Here is a 14,266-nt window from a genome sequence, read left to right on the forward strand (position 1 = left end):
ATTATTGGAGACTACGATGTCCACAATATCTACGAACATTATGCTCGGAATAATTATCATCGCCTTTTAATCGACTCTTAATTGGGACTACTATGTCCGCCATTTATACGGGAATCAGGCCCGTAATTTGTTTTATGGCCTTTTACAAGGGCTACCACATCCACAGTCTCTACAGTATTATGTCTGGAGTAATAGTCTATAGGGACCGAGCCCAAACTTATTTTCATGGAAGATTTCATCATCCGAAAATTGTCGACTTCCGTAAGGGTCACATTCACATTGTACCCAATCAAATAATTTTTCATACATAAGAATCCTTAGCAACAAACTTAATTGCAAATTAACAACCTGACAGGTTGACCAATTAAGTAAAACACATATATGTAAATCCGGTTTCCAAAAACTCAAATAATAAATTGTCAAATTCAATTGACTTTAACCGGCCAAATCATTTTATTCTCATGAAAGATGCAAAATAATTTTCATGCAGCCCATTTGAAAATAATCAATTACAAGTTTCTAAATTTGCAAAATCATGCACTGCAAGTTGAAAATTCATAGCCGAGGCTAGAGATAATAACTTTTTTTTTTTTTCTCATAAATCAACATGTACATAATTATAAATATATATCCTTCCTTTCCTCCGAAAATCGGTGGCGTATAAATGCCGTAATATTCGCTTCACCATTTGATATCGAGGATTTGGATTTTATCAAATAAAATAAACAAACTTACATAACCTACCTTTTTCGAGCAGTTGCTCGTGCTGATAACGTGTTGTGAAATAATTCCCATTAGCTCGTTTATCGATTATACGAAATTGAATTCAATAGATATATAATATTACTCATTTGCAAGAGATGGTTATGGCTTGAGAAATGCATGATGAAATTCCCACTATGGTAAATTAATTAGAGATATATATATATAAATATAAATATAATTGTGTTAGTGGAAAAACCTAGAAACACAATATAGAGCAAAATATTCTTTTTCATTAGATGATATATGAGTATACAATACATTTTTCTTCCTCATATTTATACACAAGAAAATGCTTAGTCACTAAGGACACATGTCCACACCTAGTTGTTCATTGCTCTAAATAGTTACACATGTAAGGACACATGTCAAAGTCATATTCTCCAATGTGCTAAAGTCCACAATATTATAATAGCCCTCATATTTTTATAATCCTGATATTTAATATTTTACACCGCGTATATCCTGAGTTTAATTGGAGTGACGTCATATTCCCGTCACTTTCGTTCTTTTATAGAAATAATAATATAGAGGAAAAAGCTTTATTCGTGCCAAATCCATAACCAACAAAAAGATCATCTCAGCATCTCCGAATCTCCAGAGGCATCTCCTTTTCCCCCAATTTCCTACATATTTTCAATCGAACGTATCCCTAATTTTCCTCGTCTATGAAAGATCAATTAAAAAACCTAAAAACAATTGCACATTGCAGGTTGTTTTTTTTATTATTATTATTTTTGATTGCGCCATTAATTGGCGGTGGTTTGATTTTTCCCTAATTTTCTAATTCTCCCTCTCCCACTATCTAGTTAAATCCGCCGAAAGGACAAAGAAGAATTCTTCAAACGAATTCATTCAAGCTGATACATGCAGCTTGAATAATCACAAATTTTTTTATCCTTTCGTGGCGGCGCGCGTGCTCCTTTGCAATTCAGGTATTCTATTTTTTTAATTTTTTTTTTACCTACCATTAACTATAGTCAGCCATTTCTTACGTAGGAGCAGGGGATAAGGTTAGGTTGCTCAATTTTATGGTTCAATTGAATTGAATTTATATAATTTCTTCATCAATTGTTTTAGTTTTTGCTAATTTTTGTGTTCTGATGGTTTGGGTTTAGGTTAGAGAATGGATAGGAATAAAGGGAATTCCGATGTGGTGAAATCTACGGGTGGATCGAACGAGAACGAGACGTTGTTGTGTGATTCGCCGGGTGATGGGAAAGGGAAGAGATTGTGGAATAAAGTGAAATACCAGCTTGTGGAGTACCACTCACTGCCTGCATATTTGAAGGACAATGAGTATATTCTTGGTCATTACAGAGCCGAATGGCCTCTGAAGCAGGTCTTGCTCAGCGTTTTCACCATTCACAACGAGACCCTCAATGTTTGGACGTAAGAATTTCCGTCCCCTGCTTTTTTCGTAACCATTAATAATATTGTAGTCGATTAGTCGTATTGTGTGTTCTTTTTTGTGATGATGAAGATTGTGTTGTTTCTTGGTCATTTTCAAGCTTGTCTTGCTTTTTCATTGGCTGTGTTGTGTGATTGACTGTGAATTATTGTAGCTCTGAACTCGAACGAGTAGCAGAATCATTATAGTTGGTCTACATATTATTGTAAAAAGATGGTATCAGCAAATCATTATATGGAAATTAAGAAAACGTAGTGGTTAAGTTTCGCTCAAAATTCTTGCATCCAAAAGCAACCTAAGTGTTTTAAGGGAGAAGGTTAATTGATTCTGTGATTTACGGCATAAATGTGATTTGGTTTCTCAATATGGTTAGATAGATATATTATCGAACTTTACCAACAGCGATTCATTATCTTTCTTCTACGCAGGCACTTGATAGGGTTCTTCCTTTTCCTGACTCTTACCATTTACACTGCCACAAAGGTTCCGTATGTACAAAATTCAGTTATGAAAACTGCCGATTACCAGAAACTGCACGCCGAACTTATGACTTGTCTCCCGTCATTACCACACATGCCTGATATGCAGAGACTTCGAGAGGAGTTAAAAACTTCAATCGATTTGCTACCGTCATTGTCGAATTGGCACATTATGGAGCTCCTCTCAAATTGTATACCAGAGTCTCTTTCCCACAGCAACCACACAGATATTTGTGTTCTGGTAGTCTTTTACTTCATTTATGCTCTTCCATCTTAGTTCAAAATTCAATTTATAATTTCATAATCTGCGAATCATGAATTGTCATTGCATGTGGAATTGTGGGGTACAAGTGAAAGCTGGATGATCTGATTTGGTAGTTTGTTTTAGAATAAACTGAATCTTCTCGAACGGATTTATTGCATATTTTTATCTCATAGTATGGTCACGATGTACAGCAATTGGATAACATTGTTGAATCGAAAACTATCTCATAGAATTTCATAGACATAGGTTACGTTTAGGTACTATTGATGCAAGACAAATCGAGGCATATATTTCTTCTCTAATCTCACTCACAAGGCACTTGTTCTAACACACACACACACACACACAGCAGCAGCAGCAGAAAGTCCTCAACAAGTAACTGTGTTAAACATGGAGATAGTAAAAACTGCAGTTCTTGCGGTAGAAAATTAGAAATAAGGTCAATACAAGTTTCTTGCATCTACTGTTAATACATGCAACACTACTTTTCTTCAAGTAATGTAATTACTCACACTCTGTTTTACATCATTTTCATATAAACAGAATGTGATTTCTTCCAACGTTAACTCGTAATATCATTGTTCAATCATTTCTTTTGCAGCGTAGTATGAAAGAGGACGTGGCGAATATAATAGCCCCACTACTGGTTCGGCCAATCACACGTTGGCCATTCTTCGCATTCTTAGGTGGGGCCATGTTCTGCCTATTATCGAGCAGCACATGCCACCTCCTCTCTTGCCACTCCGAACGCCTCTCCTACATCATGCTCCGCCTCGATTACGCCGGCATCGCCGCCCTAATCTCCACCTCATTCTACCCACCAGTCTACTACTCCTTCATGTGCTACCCTTTCTTCTGCAACCTCTACATGGGCTTCATCACCCTACTAGGAATCGGCACAATCTTGGCCTCACTCCTCCCCGTTTTCCAAACGCCCCAGTATCGTAATTTTCGGGCCGGGCTCTTTTTTGGGATGGGATTCTCCGGTGCGGCGCCTATCTTGCATAAGCTTATCCTGTTCTGGCACCAGCCGGAGGCGCTGCATACTACCGGGTACGAGGTTTTGATGGGGGTTTTTTACGGTGTGGGTGCGCTGGTGTATGCTATGCGGATCCCGGAGAAGTGGAGTCCCGGGAAGTTCGATATTGCGGGCCATAGTCATCAGCTTTTTCATGTGCTTGTTGTGGCCGGAGCTTATACGCATTATCGGGCCGGGCTGGTTTATCTCCGGTGGAGAGATGTGCAGGGGTGTTGAGAGGTTTTTATTTTTCGGAGTTTGGTGTCTTGTAATAATTGCCAGGATTTGGTTTGTTTTTGGAGGGGAATATTGATGGCATCTTTTGTTAATGTCTTGTGTAGCTACTTATGTGAGAGAGAGCATTTGAAGTATGCCTCTCCTGTGGTATTAAGTGCTTTTACATTTTCTGGATGAAATAAAAGCAACTGTTAAACTGTAAATTGGATTTTCAAAAAATTGCTGTTTGAAATAATTTGAAGAAAATTACAATTTGTTTGAATATAAAAATGTGTGTTTTGAAATATTAAAGTGGAATAACAATGGAAATGAAAGACTGAAATAATTCCGGAAAACACTAAAAAAGAAAAAAAAAACAGAATTAAAGTAATTAATTTAATAATTCCAGAATACACTAAAATCCAAAATAAAAAAATTAATTTACCCAATAGTTGCTCTCATTGAGAGTTGAACTCAAGACCTCCCGCTTACTAAACGGGTGCTCTAACCAACTGAGCTATGAGAGCTTGTTGAAATTACTATTCAGATTAACGTTTATAATACTGTCAGTAAAACAATTAAGATAATATTTGTATATATTTAAATACATTTTTTCTTGTCTGCTATTAATATTTTTATATTTGAATTAAATTTGGAATATCCTAATAAAATCTTTGGATTAGCGAGGAATAAAAATGTTAAGAGTAGCTGGACAAAAATTAGTAGTGCTTAACAATTTTAATTTGTGTTAATGATTGGTAGTTAAGAGACATATCTTCTTTGTCTCGTCCTTATATTCTTTTATTCGGAAAAAAACAGACATACTAAATAAAATAATATTAAGTAGAAAAATAAAATAAAAACAAAACAGCTCAACATCAAAGCATTATTTTGATTAAAATAAAATATCGGCCAGAGCAACAGCATCAATGTCATTTTATATTTCCCATACTAAATATTTTCACTCCTTGTAATAATTTATTGGTTAAACCACGTTGCCTTCAGTACTACAGAGTCAATATAGGTTTGACTAAACGTCAACTGTTATTCTGAGTTTAAAGTAAAGAAATGATAGTAATTAACAAGCTTCAAAGTCGGATTAATTAATTAATTAATCTTTTCCAGTTTGTTGACAAACACAATAATCCAAATTAAATCAGGTGAAACTCAGAAACGACGTCGTCGTGCAATCTAGTAATTTTGAAGTTAAATCGCACCCAAAGGCAAGTTTATTTTTTTTTACGACAAAAAGAAAAAGTAAGTGACCACCTATATCTTTGTCAAGAATCTTTTTTCAAATTTAATTAGTATGAAATTATTACATAATCGCGGTTTAATTCCACTTAGCACCTTGTAATGGTGCATTTTAGCACTTTGCACCCTTGAAAAAATTTTTAATACTTTGCATCTTCAAAACATGATACATTCATAATGCATCTTGAGTTAAATATTTAAAACTTACTAAGCGAACTATATATTCTGTATTGTTCTTTTTTTCTCATGGATTGTTATTTTCTTTAACATATAACCTAATTTTGAGTATATAAAGTGCGAAAAAGTAATTACACTGAACTACAGAAAATAGACTTTTATCACTATATTATTCGATTGATGATTCTTTTATTATAATTGGTGGAAATATTTGGTAGAAATTTTTGAAAATAAATATAATTTCCAAATAAATTGATAACCAAAAAGGAAAAGTGAAGAACATTGTGAATATTTGTTGGCATGAAAAATAATATTAGATTCAAGTGCATAATATGGATTTATAAAAACGAAAAAAATAAATAAAAAATAGGTTGACCCTGGAGTAGTGTGATAAAAAAAATATATTGGGGAATAATGAGATGAATTGGTGGACAGGTTGAAGGTATTTAAACACTAAATAAGTTAAGAATATAATTTAAAGGAAATCATTAGAGCATCTCCAACCGGACACTATAACACCATTTTTTCATCTAATTTAGGTGTTTTTAGCCTCCCACCCAAAATTTCTATATCACCATTACACCTAAAATTATAGAGATTTGGTTTTAGCCTCCAACCGTGGTCAACCCCCATATCACCAAATACCCAAATCCTATTTTTCCACCAAATTTTTTGGTGAAGAAATTTTCATCTCCCACCGGTCCACCATTTTCCTATTTTTTCCACCAAATCCTATTTTTCCTACCAAATATAGAGGTGAAAATAGGATTTGCCGTAATTAACACCATTTTATTAAGTACCATATAAAATGACGATTTTAACTAATTGCACCCGATTACCAACTTATTAGCATATTTATCGTAAATACATTGGTATTAATTATTAAATTAGTTTTTAAAATATAAATACATTTGTTATTATTAACAAAACATTAACTCTAAAAATATAAATATGCTTATTTTTAATTAATTTGTTTATTTTGTTGGTATCAATGTTTATTAGTTCATTTCTTTAAATTAATAAAACATTAACTCTAAAAATATAAATATACTTATTTTTAATTAATTTGTTGATTTCTAATGTTATTTCATGTTTAGACAATTTTTTAAGATTAATAACATAATTTTTAAATTATTTAGTTGAGAAAATTTATTACTTAGCATTGGTTCTATAATTAATATTTACGAAATAAAATATTATAAAATTACGATTAACATTAGATTTATAGTTTTGGGGTATATATGGTGAAATGCCATTGGAGACCAAACCAAATTCCATTTCCTATAACTGGTGAAATGGTGAAATATTATTATTTTAATATTTGGTCTAAATTTTGGTGATACCCATTGGAGACCAAAACCACCATTTTTCCACTAAAAATGGTAGAAGAGTAAAATGGTGTGCTACCGGTGGGAGATGAACCCATTTTTTCACCACCATAAATAGGATTTGGTGAAAAAATGGTGAAACCGGTTGGAGATGCTCTTAGTAATTTTAATAACTTCAAAAAAAAAAAAAAAAATCACGGAGAAAAACCTTTACATTAAATCCAAAGGTCATGCATGCATTTTAATGTCATTGGTATTTGAATAACACATTTTATATTATTCAAAGCAAATCATTACATTATGGTCAAATTACGGCCACTCTTAAGGTACGGCCAAATTATGAAAAAAATCCCTATTATTTGGGTAATTACAGCTACCTCTCCTTTTAAATGTTGTTATGTAATTCGGTTATTTATCGAACTAAATCGTATATTCAGTTCGGTAAACGGTATGAAATGTTAGCATATCGAAATTCCGGTTGATTTTTTTTTAAGATAATACATAGTTGAGGGAGATAGCTGTAATTATCCAAATATAAAATAATTTTCGTAATTTGACCATAATTGAGAAAGGTGACCCTTAAAGTATTAATCTATGGTCAAAAGCCACGACCTCAAACGTGGTATGTCACTTATTTTTGGTTGTTATTTGTAATAATAACAAATGGTATTAGCAAATTGCTAAATCATGACACAAATTGTAGTATAAAAGAACCAAAATGAAATAAAGAAAAAAACAATGGGGTGAAATGGGAGATGAAACTTCTTGATTGAGTATTCTCCCTTAATTATATTACTACATAATTAATTTACTATTATATTAATTAATCAGCAGTTTGGCAACTCCTAATCCTATATAATTAGTACAGCGGTGAAAAGTAAAGCCACAGCCAAACCTACGGCTGCGGCCATAGCAAATTGCATTGTCGGTGCTGCAAAAACCTAACTTCACAATAAATTCTCCTCAGCCACAAACATAAATCTCCGGCCCCATAACTCTGCTCCTCCTCCTCCCCACCACCATAAAACCACACCCAACCACCACCATTCCGCGGTGGTTGTTATATATTGGAAACCACCGCCGCTGTAATTTATAATCTTTCGTCACTAGTCCATTAATTCTTATCTTTTTCTCAGTCCACCGTCAATAAATCTAGGGCTGGATTTTCTTCTGCAGAATGACGCATTAACTCCTAACAAAAAATCCAGGTGGCGATGCGGTTGCGCTACCCGACGAAACTCACCGTGACGGAGAATTAATTGCTGCTGTTTTTTTTTCCTTGATTTATATCTAATGAAATCCTCGGAGTTATCACCTTTCCAAAGTATTGCAATGGCTAAGCACAATGGTCGGAGCAAAGCGGCTTCGTTTCTCTCCGACGGGTTTCTCTTTGTCGCCGGAGCTATGGTGGCGTTCTTCTTTGTTTGGGCCTTCTGGTCTTTCTTCGCCCCGGATCCGTCTCCGGCTTTTACCACTTCACCTTTTTCCGGCATGAAACATGGTTCAGACAACACTCCGTCGCTGAACTGCGGCGGCGGCGGAGTCGGGTCGGGGCCTAACTTGAGGCAGGACCCGCCGGAGCAGACATTCTACGACGACCCGGAGCTGAACTACACCATCGACGCGCCGCCGGTGCAGGATTGGGACGGGAAGAGAAAAGAGTGGCTGAAGCAGCACCCGACCTTCGCCGCCGGAGCGGAGGACCGGGTTTTCATGGTGACGGGATCTCAGGCGACGCCGTGCAAGAACCCCATCGGCGACTACCTGCTGCTGAAGCTGTTCAAGAACAAGGTGGACTACTGCCGCCGCCACGGCATCGACATCTTCTACAACAACGTCCTCCTCCAGCCGAAGATGTTCTCCTTCTGGGCCAAAACCCCCACCGTGAAGGCGGCGATGCTGGCCCACCCGGAGGCGGAGTGGATCTGGTGGGTCGACTCCGACGCGGCGTTCACCGACATGGACTTCCTCCCGCCGATGGACCGCTACAGAAACCACAACCTCGTCGTCCACGGCTGGCCCCACCTCGTCGAGAAGCAGAGCTGGACCAGCGTCAACGCCGGAGTTTTCCTCATCCGCAACTGCCAGTGGGCCATGGATTTCATTGACACGTGGGCCACCATGGGCCCACAGTCTCCCGAATACGACAAATGGGGCGAGATTCTGAGCGCTACGTTCAAAGATAAGATCTTCCCGGAATCCGACGATCAATCGGGCCTGGTTTATTTACTTCTTAAAGAAAAGGAAAAATGGGGGAATAAAATCTACGTGGAGAGCGAATATTACTTCGAGGGGTATTGGATGGAAATTATCGGCACTTTCGATAACATCACCGAGAGGTACACCGAGACTGAGAAGCCGGCGGCGGCGGCGGCGCTGAGGCGGCGGCACGGGGAGAAAGTGAGCGAGAGTTATGCTACGGTGTGGGAGGACTACCTTAAGGAAGCTGGGCAAGGGAGGGGGAGCTGGCGGAGGCCGTTCATCACTCACTTCACGGGGTGCCAGCCGTGCAGTGGGGACCACAACCAGATGTACTCTGGTCAAACTTGCTTCGATGCGATGCAGAGGGCTTTGACTTTTGCTGATAATCAGGTGCTCAGGAATTACGGCTTCGTGCACCCGGATATAGGAGATTCCACCACTGTTAATCCTATTCCCTTCGATTATCCTGCTTCAAATTAGATATTATGTAGCTTTTAAATTTTACTTTTTTTTTTTTTTGTTTTTTCATGTGAGGAAAATGTAATATAGTATATAGTATGTAATTGTGTGCGAACGTATACGTATATAAAGTTTTTTTTATTTCCTATCTACGGTGCTTTGTTTTTTGAATTGGTGATTATTTATTTATTTTTAGTAAAAATAAAATAAAATGTTAAGAGAATGTTTTAGAGTAAGATACTCTTGTTTAATCAAAGACACTCAGCAATTTAATTGGGGGCTTTTTAACGAGGCCTGAAGGATTTAACTGGGTCTCATGGAATCAAGCCCAATTATGTCAATTTAATAATTACCAATTATTTAATTGCTAATTATTAAATAAAACAAAATTGACTGCTTTTCATTTTGTATCAGTCTTTAATCATCGTGCATGCCAAAAGCCTGTAAATTTTAAGCATAATGATGTTTTTATTTGTCGACGGAGTAAAAATTGCATGATTAGTGGATAATGTAGACACGAGCTTCATGTCTGCAATTTATGCTTTTTTTTTCTTTTCTTTTTTTAATTTAAATTTAAGTACTTTTTCTAGACATTGTTGGTTAAACTAAGATTAATCGCATTTTGACCAAATTATCAAAAAAAAAAAAAAAAAAAAATCACATTTTGACCAAATTGACTCAATTAATGCGAGGCAGACCGTTATATTTTCACTTGCTTAATGCAGAATTATTAAATATCTTACAACATAGATGACAATCTTGATACTTGTTTATTTGCTAAAAATGGGGAAATTAATCAACTATGACAATCTCTATATTTTCCTTAATTAGTTTCAAATATAGATTATCTGTTTAATCGAAAATTATGCCACTAAATCCCACAAAAAGAAAGGTTCAAACAGATTGCCCTAATTTGTGGGCAGGCATTATTATCAACTCTTTAGAGAAGAGAAAAAGAAGAGAAAAAGAAAAAGTGTAATTAAAGTTGCCTGCAATTAAGGGGATTGCCAAACTATTGATCTTTCTGCATTTGGGCCCTTTATTCAATACACAAGTTTCTGCCTATTATCCCAAGGCCTCGTTTGCTTAATGCTACTAAGCTCTATTAACTAAATAGTAGGTATTAGTAAGATGTTTGGTTGAAGAGATTCGTATTTATTCTAGCCCGCTACTACATTTAAAGTCCGCAATTAAATGCTATTATTTGGTTAAATTAGTAGCACCCCTCCCCCTGCAATTAATTTAGTAGAAGGTTATTAAAAGAGAAAAATACAATTTTATCCTTAAAACAATATATTAATTTTGTTAATTAAAAGACTTTTTAGACAATTTACAATTAATACTATAATTTAACAAATTTAAAACAAGATTTAATCTAATGAATCAAACGTCTTACTGACTAAATAATTAATTAGTCAATGAGATATTAATCCAATCTCACCTAATCCCATGTAATTCAATATATGTAAGCAAACGAAGCCTAAAACGAATAGAGTCGAACTAAATGTGCGACAATTTAAGTTTAATTATCGATCCAATTGAGTTTCGATCGAGATGAGTATGAATTGGTTCAGGTTTATTCGTTTTGTGACACACACCAATTTTTTTTTTTTTTTTTTTTTTTTGTTCTGTTCTAATATTCGAGTCGAGCTAAAGCCAAATTTCATATTGTATATCAAACGTAATATTTGTTCAAAATTAATTTTATTAGGCTAGCAAATTGAGGTTAAGTGGGAATTTAAAGATCGGCAAAGGTTAATTGAGTATTAATTAAATAGCTTAATTTGACTTGCGAGCTCTACGCAGTTAGAATTATAACAATACTGCACTTGGTGGATTTCATTTGATAACATCTGACCATATATTTATTAATAATTAATTAATTAATTATCTATTATTGGTGTTTAGCTAATTGACTTAAGCATAACAGTGGGAATTAAATTGATGAAATAAAAGTCCTTGATCTTTACAAGGCAAATAAAATTTACAAAATAATCTTCTCATTCTTCATCATTTTCACGGTTCTTATGTGAGTGATGATTGGTCAATGGTCAATGGTCAATGGTCAGTCCCTGGTTAAATATTACCCTGATTACTAGCTAATCCACTCTAAATTAGGGTTGTGAATGGGTCAAGTCGAGTTATTATTATCGGCCAATTATTTACCCGATTTGACAAATTGATTTTACTGAATATTGAAAATTATTACTGTACCGACTATTATAGGTCTGATAATGGTTGGCAACCGACCTCCTCGGATAAAAAACTGTGTCGGTTGGTTGGTATTATCAACCATCTAATTATTGACTTTTTTATAATAATAATAAGATGTATTTAAACGTTTTTCAGAAGATAATCAAAATTTGAGGAAATTTATATTGCGAAAATCCTAACTTTAAATTAAGATTTTCTTTTACTAAATTTCTACAATAAGTAACTACATAATGAAGAACATGAAATAAGTTAGTATAAAATAGAAACAGAAGTACATACGTAGAGGTTTATAAATTTATATTTTGAGTTTTTTTAGTTTTGGCTTCTTTTATATATTACTTTTAACTTAAAAGAAAAATAAGAATTACAAGTGAATATTTGCAATAAAATTTTATAATTAGGAAAATCGATTTGTAGAGTAATATCAGCCAATCAACTTTTGAGTAAACTTGAAATTACCAACCGACCCATTTATATATGGGACAGTTAAAATTACCAACTCTATTGTATGAGTCGATTAATTACCAACTATTGGGCAAATAAGTGAATCGAAAGTGGATCGATTGACCGATAAAATCGATTCATGTCCGGCCCTACTCCAAATAATGGAAAATAAGAAGATGAAAAGGAAAAAAAAAGAAGCAAAATCATGACATTTACATTTTCTTATGCGCACCAGCAAATTTAGCCTTTTTTCCATAAAATTTCAATGTAAAAAAAAAAAGATTAAGGAAAAAAAAAAAGAAGAAAAAAATCAAAAATCATCTCCATGAAAATCGAAGGGCAAAGGAGTGACGTAAGACCCATTATTAATATCCGGGTGCACGAACCCATAACTGCGAAGCACCTGATTATCCGCAAAATTGAGCGCTTTCTCCATCCCCACATAGCAAGAATCTCCCTCGTACGCCGGATTATGCTCCCCGCTGCACGGCTGACACCCCGTGAAGTGCGTCACGAACGGCCGCCGTCGCCCCCCGCCACCCTCCGCCGCGTAGCACTCGCTCGCCGTCTCCGCGTGCCGCCGCCGCCTCAGCCTCTCCGCGCCCTTCCCGCCGTCCAATTTCCCGACGATGCCCAGCCAGTAACCATGCAGAGAGTACTTATTCTCCACGTAAATCATCTCACGCCATTTCTTCCTCCCCTTCAGAATCAAATAAATTAGGGCAGACTGATCATCCGATTCCGGAAACAATTTATCCTTGAGCGTCGATTTCAAGATCCTCCCCCATTTTTTATAATCCGGGCTCTTCGGGCCCATCTCGGCCCACGCATCGAGAAAATCCATCGACCACTGGCAGTTCCGCATCAGAAAAACGCCGGCGTTCACCGCCACCCAGCTCTTCTCCTCATAGATCATCTTCGGCCAACCGTGGACGACTAGGTTATGTTCCTCGTACCTCTCGAACGGAACCTTGAAATCCATGTCCGTAAAAATCGCATCCGAGTCAACCCAGAAAACCCACTCCTTCTCCGGGTGGGCCACCATCGCCGCCTTGATCACCGGTATCTTCGCCCAGAAAGATCGCATCTTGGGATCCAGAAACGCGTTGTTGTAGAAGATCTCGTAGCCGTGGATTCTGCAGTAATCGATCTTGTTCTTGAAAAACCTCAGTAGCAAGTGATCTCCGAGTGGGTTCTTGCATGCCGACGGCTGAGAACCGGTGACGACAATTACGCTGTTTTTCGATTTTGCGGCGACCGTTGGATTATTGTTCAGCCAGTGTTTTCTTTTCTCGTCCCAGTTAATCATGGGCTTATCTATGGTGTACCGAGTTTCCGGGTCGTCGTAAAATGTTTTCTCCGTAGAAATTTGGCTCGTGTTAGTGGAGGCGCCGCCGCAGGCGGCGACGTTGCGTGCCGACAGCAAAGATGAAAAGGCGGCGCGTGGGTCGGCGAAGGTCCATACTGCCAAAAATGTTAGAATCGCTGCCGCCGCAGCTGTAATAGATAGAATCCTGTCTCTAGGAAAAGAAGAAGGTTTGGTCTGAAGAATATGTTTCGCCATAGCTAATTGTGAGTATTCAGAAATTGCCCAACTGGAAAAATCTGTGTGGTCGGATTTTTTGCAGGTAAAATGAGTAAGAAATTATTAAGATAGAGAAAATGAATATAACTTTTAAGGAATGTAATCAGAATCACGCTTTGCATAATTGGATCCGATTCCATGTATTTAATGGGGTTAGAAAATTTTGAAGTGAAATTAATGATAGATTGAGGACCAACTTTGTAATTAAGAACAATATCAAGGCCACAAAAGCAAGTGTATTTGTTTTAATATTAGATAGTGGGATTGGGATTTTTTTTTTGTTTTTTTTTTTATTTATTTATTTGGGTAAATTACAACCACCCCGAGGTATAGTCAAATTACGAAAACCCCCCTCTTGTTTGAATAATTACAACCACCCCTCAACTCCTCAAATTTAGTGGAATCTTCGAGATTATATGGAATATTATCACTTTTGTACCCGTTTTATCCCA

General features: G+C 36.3%; 2 protein-coding genes, 1 non-coding gene and 1 pseudogene across 4 annotated transcripts; 2 read left to right on the forward strand and 2 right to left on the reverse strand.

The window, feature by feature from the left end:
* The first annotated feature begins 1,286 nt into the window (after positions 1-1,286).
* Positions 1,287-4,375, forward strand: LOC105973595 (heptahelical transmembrane protein 4). The gene is made up of 5 exons (XM_012998630.2): positions 1,287-1,474; positions 1,572-1,697; positions 1,881-2,154; positions 2,602-2,893; positions 3,519-4,375. The coding sequence occupies exons 3-5, from the start codon at positions 1,889-1,891 to the stop codon at positions 4,170-4,172; spliced, it is 1,212 nt and encodes a 403-aa protein (XP_012854084.2). The 5' UTR covers positions 1,287-1,474; positions 1,572-1,697; positions 1,881-1,888; the 3' UTR covers positions 4,173-4,375.
* Positions 4,376-4,604: 229 nt separating this feature from the next.
* Positions 4,605-4,678, reverse strand: TRNAT-AGU (transfer RNA threonine (anticodon AGU)). Its single transcript has one exon. It is a non-coding gene; the product is annotated as a tRNA-Thr (tRNA).
* Positions 4,679-7,735: 3,057 nt separating this feature from the next.
* Positions 7,736-9,719, forward strand: LOC105973605 (glycosyltransferase 6 pseudogene; annotated as a pseudogene). The gene has a single exon (XR_016033064.1). The product of XR_016033064.1 is annotated as a glycosyltransferase 6 pseudogene (transcript).
* Positions 9,720-12,523: 2,804 nt separating this feature from the next.
* On the reverse strand, positions 12,524-13,937 carry LOC105975001 (putative glycosyltransferase 7). The gene has a single exon (XM_088821661.1). The coding sequence runs from the start codon at positions 13,791-13,793 to the stop codon at positions 12,540-12,542; it is 1,254 nt and encodes a 417-aa protein (XP_088677787.1). The 5' UTR covers positions 13,794-13,937; the 3' UTR covers positions 12,524-12,539.
* Positions 13,938-14,266: the final 329 nt, after the last annotated feature.

This window comes from Erythranthe guttata, chromosome 8, assembly GCF_056151865.1.
Source record: "Erythranthe guttata isolate IM_541 chromosome 8, IM_541, whole genome shotgun sequence".
In the NCBI taxonomy this organism is placed as follows: domain Eukaryota; kingdom Viridiplantae; phylum Streptophyta; class Magnoliopsida; order Lamiales; family Phrymaceae; genus Erythranthe; species Erythranthe guttata.

Bases quoted from the DNA above. Each gene is read 5' to 3' on its own strand.
- LOC105975001 (XM_088821661.1), bottom strand. From the start codon at position 13,793: ATGGCGAAACATATTCTTCAGACCAAACCTTCTTCTTTTCCTAGAGAC.
- LOC105973595 (XM_012998630.2), top strand. From the start codon at position 1,889: ATGGATAGGAATAAAGGGAATTCCGATGTGGTGAAATCTACGGGTGGA. The intron at 2,155-2,601 runs GTAAGAATTTCC...TCTTCTACGCAG, and splicing joins GAGACCCTCAATGTTTGGAC to GCACTTGATAGGGTTCTTCC. The intron at 2,894-3,518 runs GTAGTCTTTTAC...TTTCTTTTGCAG, and splicing joins ACACAGATATTTGTGTTCTG to CGTAGTATGAAAGAGGACGT.